This window comes from Haliaeetus leucocephalus, unplaced genomic scaffold, assembly GCF_000737465.1.
Source record: "Haliaeetus leucocephalus isolate CR32 unplaced genomic scaffold, Haliaeetus_leucocephalus-4.0 Scaffold428, whole genome shotgun sequence".
NCBI lineage: Eukaryota > Metazoa > Chordata > Aves > Accipitriformes > Accipitridae > Haliaeetus > Haliaeetus leucocephalus.
In genome coordinates, this window is record NW_010972864.1 from 6,999,842 (window position 1) to 7,009,099 (window position 9,258).

Consider the following 9,258-nt stretch of genomic DNA (forward strand, 5'->3'; position numbering starts at 1 on the left):
CTTTCATATCTCAATGACCGCAGCAGAGGGAGAGGTTCTCAGGGGTTCATTTGAGCTGTTGTAGGTGGTAGGGTGGTGTACTAGCGAGTCATCCAAAACCAGTGGACTAACACTTCAGAAATAATCTAAAATTAATTTGGAGGTACTTCTTGCAGAGCTAACAATTTTACTCTACCTGAAGTTCTTACTAAAATTGCTATCTAAAAACCAGCTGTTGCCCTCCATCACAACTGTGGCTTGTTGCCTAAGTATATGTGTTTATTAAGAGGTTGTGACTAGCAGAAGCCGCCAATCTGGATGCAGCAGAGCTTTTGGTTTGTTTGTATTACTATTTTCAAACCTCTCCCTAGTAACATGTATTACTCTGAATCACTAAAGAAGTATGCTCTCATTGCTTCATCTGTGCATGCCTCAGAGTATAGGTGTTGATTTCCGGAAGCAGAATCTCAGACCTGCAGAGCCTGAATGCTCATGTTTACCGGGCCATTTGGCTTGAGCTTTTGTTTGGAGAAGTCTACACTCCCTCAGATTGCTGAAGAGCAGTGTGAATACTGTGACAGGAAATATGCCTGGTCGTTTTAAAAGCAGTGTTAAAATCCCGTCATCACTACAGGAAAATTTGGGTTTAATAAGTTTATAAGCTTGTACAAAACCTTCATTCAGTTTTTCCCCAACAGTTCTATAAACAAGTATATCTTATGAAGGATTTGCTATGCAAATGCATAACTTGTCTTTTTAATGGATTTAAATAGGACTAGATATTATTTTTAATGAAAACAGATTTCATAACTAATGAATTTAAAACACATTCATTATGTAATTTTTTATGTGTCCATTGTCCTGATACCTTGCATTTTAGGTTATTTCGTCATTGTGCTCACTAGAGTTGTGTTCACTACAATCTGTCAGATAAACCAGGGGGCATGTTCAGCATCCTGCAATAGTTCCCATTGCTGCTTCCTGTTTTAGTGCCTTCTTGTTTCTTTCAAGCCACTCTTCCACTGTCTGATCCTCTTTCACTTAATAGATCATAAGCGGTTTGCTGCTGTCGTGGTTTAACCCCAGCCAGCAACTCAGCACCACGCAGCCGCTCACTCACTCCCCCCCATCCAGTAGGATGGGGGAGAAAATAGGGAAAAAAGAAGCAAAACCCACGGGTTGAGATAAGAACGGTTTAATAGAACAGAAGACACTATTAATGATAATGATAACACTAATAAAATGACAACAGTAGTAATAAAAGGATTGGAATGTACAAATGATGCGCAGGGCAATTGCTCACCACCCAGCTAGTTGCCGACCAACACCCAGCCAGTCCCCGAGCGGCGATTCCCCGCCCCCCCCTTCCCGGTTCCTAAACTAGATGTGACGTCCCATGGTATGGAATACACCGTTGGCCACTTTGGGTCAGCTGCCCTGACTGTGTCCTGTGACAACTCCTTGTGCCCCTCCAGCCTTCTTGCTGGCTGGGCATGAGAAGCTGAAAAATCCTTGACTTAGTCTAAACACTACTTAGCAACAACTGAAAACATCAGTGTTATCAACATTCTTCACATACTGAACTCAAAACATAGCACTGTACCAGCTGCTAGGAAGACAGTTAACTCTATCCCAGCTGAAACCAGGACAGCTGCGTTCTTTGAATGAATGACAGGGTTTCATCTTCAGACAAGCTCTACTATCCATGCTTCTGCGTGCACCCTGTTTTTTGACATGTGGCCAGCTTGTCATCACATTGCTTGTAGATGTCATGAAAAAGTTGGTTACTTGCAGAAAAGAGACCTGAGATAAACAGCCACTGAAATTGCATGTCCTAGCAGTGTTGTCATACTACTCAAAACATTTGTAACATTGTTAAGGTACACTTTACACAACATGTGTGCCAGTTAACACCTAAGGAAAGTAGGGCCCCCAGCTTGAGTTCAGAGGGTGATAATTTCTCAAGTTAGACTGTGAATGGTAGAGAGGGGAGATGGGTATGTGCTAAAGTTATCAGGGCTGTAAGGAAGCTAGTCTTGTACTGCCTTGTTGGCAGTGGTTCTCAGCCTTCTTGACTTACAAGTCCCTTTACGCTTTGCATGAAAAGTGCACGTGTGTCATGAATTTATTACTACTGACAGTTACAAGTTTACTGACTTTTTGTTTGATTTTTCTGAGAGAGGAGTTTTGCTTATATGTAACTTTTCCATCAGCAGCATATCCTCAGGGCTCCCAGAGATCGCCGTTCTATAAATTTAGTGCAAGAAAGGAGAGGGCTACTTCAAGAGTATTTAACCTCAAAAGACTAAACTTACACGCTCTGAGTCACCCTGTTAAATTGCCTTTTCTTATCTGCAAGTTAGTTTTTGTGGTTTTCTGCTTTTCAATTTGCCTATGGAGCTACTGCATTTCTATACAGAATTAGGGTACTAAGTTCAGAAAAGCTAGTCCAAGTACTTATATAGGGCTGAACAAAATGCCTTTATGTGCTAATGGCATTACTGTTGTAAAACTGTACTGAAATTATCATTCTTAACGCTGCGGGGTCTTTTCTCTTGGAGACTTGTGTATCCTGTATTGGTAAAACACAGGTTGCATTCTGAAGTGCTGTTTATTTTGCCATGGTCTTTTGAGGATGTCTGATTTTTGCATCTGTGAGAGCGCTCTTCAGCAGTCTATCTTCCAGGATTTGCAATCACTTTTGTTCATCTAGATACCATTTACAGCTGGAAATACTTGTTTCCTTTAAACTCGCTTGGGACTTTGTCAGCTATAAACCTGTAAACTGTTGTCCAGTTACAGCTTTGAGTATGTTTATTGTAGACTAAGCAGTTTGCTACTTCTTAAAGTTAAGATATTGGGAACATTATAAAGACTGAATACTTTGCAACATTGTGTAAAATTATTTGTTTTAATTTCAATTGTTTAGAAAAAATTATGCATTATACATATTGCTTCTCTTGCTGTTCTTTAAGGATTTACAGTGAGGTGCCCCCAGAATAAAATAGTCTTCAGGTTGCAGTTTTCAGCTTTATTAGCTTTTATGTGACCGTGAAACTTCGCCCTCTGTGTCCCAGGATGTGTCCTTGAATATTACATACTGCTTTTGTGTGATTTGAACATAGTTTGTGTCATTCTTCTGAATTTCTTACCATTGTTCTTCACAGAGTGAATTTATTGTGCACTAACTTAGAAATAAATTCTGCAACACAGAAAACAGAACCTGAGTCAAAATCTTTACTGCTGCGAGATGTCATGAAAAAAGTTGGTGACTTGCAGAAAAGAGACTTGAGATAAACAGCAATGAAAATGTCATGTTGCAGCAGTCTTTACTCAGAAAACATTCATAACGTTATTAAAGCAGAGTCTACAGTCTGCGAGTTTGTTGTTACAAATTCCCAGCCAAGAAAGAAAAGCTGGAGGAGCTTACTTGTAAGTGATCAGGTTTTCCAGGTATTCCAGTACAGCCAGTGTATGTAGAATTGCATTGTTTGAACAGCACTGGTGACTGACTGCTATGTGCTGTAACTGAGGCAGATCTCCATGCTTGAGAGCGCCTACAAAGGCAAAGTTGAGGAGAAGGAAGATGATATGAAAGCAGAATTGCCAAGCTGAAGATAGACATTCATTTGAGGAGTTCCAGAGCAACTGCTTTTCCAGCCATTTTTTGCTAACCCAGTCTTTATCTGAACAGATAATTATTTTAGATTTTGGTAGGTTTGAGAAAGAAAACTAGACCTACCTTTTTCTTCTTATCCATCTTTGTTTACCAGTGGTCTTCTAAAACAGTTTATTATCATACGGGCTTCCACCCCTAAGTGCACATCTTTCCTGGTTGGGAAATCTTCTGTTTCAACCACTGCCTTGTCCTAGATAGTCGTTTACTGTGGCTTCTTTCCCTCTTATTTTTCTCAGGGGGATTATTTATTTTTTTTTTTTTTTTTTTTTTGGCAGGTCAGTGACATGTAATGTGATCTCTCCTCAGCCACTTTAGTAGAAAGTATTGTGATTCAGACTAAGATGGAAATTTTTTAACTACTGGTCTGCCAAAGGACTTAAATCAAAGCATTCAGGGAGTACTCTCACATTTTGTTCCATTTTGCTAAATTGAAGAGGATGTCAGGTTAGCTGCAGAGAAGTACTAACAAATGTTAGTAAGTGTGTCTGTGTGTGAGAGGGGGGAAATAAGCTTTTAAACATCTGCAGCTATATGCTAAGGGAACATAAGATCTGAGCCCTCATTTATTCTGTTACTTAAGTCCCATGAAGTTTTTCTTCTTTCTGCAGGACCCCATGAGGAAAAATGGTGGTCTCATGCATTTCGCATAGCATTTTCTATATGGAGAACAATTTTGAGTAGTGTGATATTTACTATTCTAACTTGTGACATTAATTCATGTTGTTCCTAGTTTGCTGGGTCCAGCTCGTTGGATAGAAACTCTGGAGTGTCCTTCTTTAATCTTATCTAGAAGGACTGGAGAGGAAGAGATATCTATAAGAGCTTAGTACCTCAGAACAAAGATTCAGGCTAAATGATGCCTTACTTAAGCTGCTACTTGATAACACAGGTGATCTCATCAGAATTTCCATTTTACTCACTGCTGGTTTTATCTAATAGTCTGCCTTTTAAGAAAAGAGAACCTGTCTTCCAGTTGCAAGGATTATCCTGCTCTGATACTGGCTCTTACCTACCACATTAAACCAAATACCCCTTTAAAAAAGAAGTAGTAGCAGTCCAGGAATTACAATGATGGTCTGACCAGTGTTACTTTCAAAACCTTTCTGGGTTAGGTCCTACACTCATGCGTATTTTAAACTGGCATGATCTTGCTGCATAATGGACCTTTCCTTTTGATGCCCTTTTTCTTCCTAATTTATTAATGTTTGCAATAATAAGTAATCTGACTGTCTTTTATACTGTAGTTTGATGATATGCTGTCTTTGGCAGCTCTGCTGTCTTAAAGGGGTTCCTGACTCAGAGCAGAACATTATTTGTGTGAAGAGAAATGCTTATAGTGCTGAGCTGTGAATTGGATGAAGGATCCTGCTTAGGGACTTCTTTCCAAGGTGTTTTTTTTAAACTGGATGGGTTCTGTCAATTCAAGTCGGAAAGTAGCTCCCCATACATTTCATGGTTCACTTGAGCTGATAGGCAGTAGTACTGTTAAAGGAACAGGGCCTTGTGAGGGGGAGCAGAAGTTTTTTGGGTTAGTATTGCTGCCCAAGCCAGCATGTTGTTTAAATCTTGGCCTCAGTTTCCTCCTGCAAAAAGGTTTAGTCTCATCTGGTGTTCTGAAAATAGACAGCCTCACTTCAAACAATCTAGAAATAAAACATCTGTCTTAACGTTCTTATTTCTGATTCCAGTGTTGTTTTTTCTTTCAGTTTGCCCAAATTAAGATGGGATAAGAAACTTCTTGATGTTTTATGCTGCTTAAATCATAAAGCAGTGGTTTCCAGCACTTCTATAGCCATGTGGACTGCCTGTGCTACTCTGCCAATGAAATTCAGTAGCATGCAATAGCCCTATTCCTGCCCATGGGCCTGCTTTGCAGTTGCACATCTGTACGCCCCTCTGTCTTCTGAAGTTCCTCCTTACAGGGTCTGGGTGGCCAGGACTTACCTGCTGCCAAAACAATTCCCAAGCTGACTTTCAATTGCTGACTTTCCTATGGAAACCTCCCTGTTATAATATAATTGTGTAAATTGTCCCACAGGTTTTATAAACGCATAGGAGAAGTCCCATGTCCTTTCCTTTCAGTTCATATTCAAATTGGTAAGTGATGTACAGTAATCTTCACGGCTCCATAAGATGACTTACTGTAAGAAGGATGCAAAGAACTAAGAAATGTCCAAACATTATGAATCAGTTATTTCAATATTTCAAGCCATTTCTTAGTATACGTAGTGACTCTTTATGTATCAGAAGCATCATGTAAAATCGATGTGAAATAAATCACTAACAATACTTGTAGCAAGGAAAAAACAAGGGAAATTTTCCTTTAGAAAGTTATTCTATGGACTCTTGTGTGGCAGGTTCTTTTAAAGAACTGAGGAAAACCCAAGTGTACGTATTGGCATAATGAAGATGATTATTTTTTTCTTTTTGGGGGGTAATTTGAAACAAATTACTAAATTTTACAAGATATGGCTCCAGTTTTACAGTGAATGGTTCGCTGATCTCCTCCTCCCCCACCCCCTTTTCCTTCTCACTAATACTAGTATCAGCACAGATGGAAGGGTCCACCTGCATGGATCTTATTGCAGAATCTGTATCTGTGTAAGTATATGATTGTTTTCCTTAAAATATTTTATGAACGCAGGGACTTTATGCCACAGAGAAAGTGTCAGGGAATGCTTAGACCCTTTCTTAGAACAATTAGGTCAATAGCAGTTATCTACGTAGAGATTTTGTATTTCATCATAACTTATAACTCTCTCTTCTATTTCCAGGTGGATGCACGGAGCATACCAGTGTTAGCAAAATGGCAAAATTCTTATAGCATTAAAGTTGTACTTCAAGAGCTAAGACGTCTAATGATGTCCAAAGAAAATATGAAGCTTCCACAACCTCCAGAGGGACAAACTTACAACAATTAATTTTAGCTGATTCTCAAACTTCTGTCTTAAAACAACAACCTTCTACTCATGTTAATGTCTTGATTAAATCTCACAATGCAAACACCCACACATTAAAAGAATTTCAGCTGGTATACATGACCTGGACATTTGTAAGAATATATATATAATATATGTATGCCCAATATGTTTTCAGGCACTATGGGAGAAAAAGGCAGCACAATTATTTTTTTTCTCTTATCGAGGCACTGTCATTTAAGCATAAGCCTGAAATAGCCTAAAATTGGAATTCAGGTTTTACAAGATGAAAGCATGACAGAAAGTGTCAGATTGCTGTGGAATAATATATGTTTCTGAAAATAATCTCTTGAGAAGGCAAAATATAAATGGCATGCTTTATCCATCTTGCTTAGTAAAAGAGCTGCAGTTAAATTTGTTTTAAAGTAGCAGGTACAGTGAATACCGTTGCTCATCTTGTTTAATTTTGCAAGGGTGTGGGTGCCGACTACTAGTAGTGTCACAAAGTATGTTCAGGATTGTTTTGATACCTGTATTTATAAAATGGGGGGATTAATTTCTGTTAAGCAGCTCCTGTGTGTTACATGTATCGGACATGGCAAATATTTGTTTACAGTCTTTGTTCTAATAAACCATGCATTTAAGTTTTAGTGAAACAAAGGAAATGTATGGATATGTGATTGAGATTAAAGTTAGTCTTAAAATGTAAATAAAATGTGGAAAGTGTCTGAGGCTGTGCCATTTCTATAATAGTGATGTAATATATGTACAGTAACTTGCAGAAGTAGTGGAAAGCCAAACATAATACTGCTGCTGGTTTTACATGCACCTTTTATTCTTACCACTTTTGTATGCTTAGTTTACTTGAGAGGTCAAGGTATTCCATTTGTGGCAGGGGAGTAAGTTCTGTCATCTGTAGTACCACTTCTTTAGACAAGAAGTCTCTTGCACTGTACATATATATATATATATATATAAAAAATATCAACCCCAAAATAAAAACAAAAAAAACTTGCCTACCTAACCTCTCCATCATCTTCTCTCCAGATTCTTTTGAAAAATGAGCATAACTTCCACTTTGCTTACTTGACCTCTGAGCAGTTTTCAGACCACATTGCTGAAGTCTGTCCTACTTCTCAGTCGTTTGTGTTGCTTTTGCAGTTGCTGCCTTGATTCTTGCTTTCTTGCATCTTTTCCTCTTTTATGTTTCTTGCCTTTTTTTCTTGTCTGTTCCACTTTTGCCTTTTCTGAAACACACAAAAAAGAAGCTTCAGGAAACTTTAATAAAAATTACACCTGTGGTACAGATCATCATATTTCCATCTGCGTTCTGTGTATCATATGCCATGACACCACGGTCTTCGTAGCTAGAGTGCTTTCTGCCTCTCCTGCAATTGTTGTTCTGCTTTTTTTCAATGTATTCTGTCTGGTGGGAGCTCTGGTTTTAGTTCTGTTACTGATTTCTCATAAGAAAGTAGTTAATGCTATCCTTTTGGAAATTATACCTTCTTTCCCCGCACCCCTCTTGGAAAATGCAAGCCTTTGTTTATTTTTGGTGAGAGCATGTAACATTGGGGGCAAGTCAGCTATTTGCATTCAAAATTTTATTTAGTGGTTCTTTTGAAAAAGTGAACATAAACAAAAGCCATCAACAGCCAGGTAACTTTCTTGGATATGCCTTTGCCTATTTCTGATGTAAAGAATGAACATTTAAAAGCAATAAACTAGGTGTTCTTTTTTTTTTAATGGAAAGGTTTAGTTAGTATTTGTCAGTTTATGCTTTTTAGACAAATTGGACACTTCCAGAATTGGTGGATTTGTAGCTGTCAGCTACCTCGTGTCTGTATTTATATAACATATCATTTGTGATGGTTTGGCTGAAGTGCATTGCAACATTTTCTTACTTGATTTGAATTATTTTTATGCCATTAAATCTTTTTTTCTTACACTAATACTGCTAATCTATATTTAATCAATTAAAATAATGGAACTGTACAGTTCTGAGATGTGAATTTTGGGGAAAATTTCAGCATAAACTATTGAGAGAATGAGAAATACTCATAGACTATTACATGTTTGGTAACCTAATTTAAGAGACTGACTTATTCATGGAGCATGAAAAAGGGCTGGTTGTTTGCTTGTTTGTATGTGGTGCAAGTTGATCCTGCAACAGTTACTCCTCCTTGTCTGTAGTCTTAACCATTTGTATCTGTGAAAATCTGCATATCCAGCTGTAACCAGATAAAGTTTTGCAGAAGAAAAAAAAAGTGGAGGAGGGAGTTGACCTGATCTGTGACACCAGGGTACGTAATGTAAAGGACGACTGTAAAAATATTCCTGCAGTGATTTTAACTGTTGGTTTTCCATTTTGCTCACACTGGAACAAGTCTAAGTGTAATTAATTACAAAATTTTAAAATGTCTTTGACTACTGCATAAAGCCAAGAGCCTCCTCAAAACTCTTATTACCTGAAGAAGATTTTGAAGCACTGCTGCTTACTATTCTCCAGAAAGGTTACGTTGTCTTACAGGTATCCCTGTCTGATCAGTGTTCACTTAGTAATATGTTTTCTCATGTTCTTGTGGTTTCTCTTAGGTAGCCTACTTAGATGCCAAAATTTTAATTTTCCTCTTGTAAGTGTTTAAATTGTGTTATGTTCTTTTGGCAAGATTTGAATTTGCT

General features: G+C 38.1%; 1 protein-coding gene across 1 annotated transcript in view; it reads left to right on the forward strand.

Annotated features, from left to right (window-relative positions):
- UBE2V2 (ubiquitin-conjugating enzyme E2 variant 2) overlaps window positions 1-7,304 on the forward strand; it is a 30,532-nt gene extending 23,228 nt beyond the window's left edge. The window contains exon 4 of the mRNA XM_010574388.1: window positions 6,433-7,304. Within this exon, the coding sequence (XP_010572690.1) occupies window positions 6,433-6,579 (147 nt within the window). The 3' untranslated portion in view covers window positions 6,580-7,304. The remainder of the gene's footprint in view (window positions 1-6,432) is intronic.
- The last annotated feature ends 1,954 nt before the right edge of the window (window positions 7,305-9,258 follow it).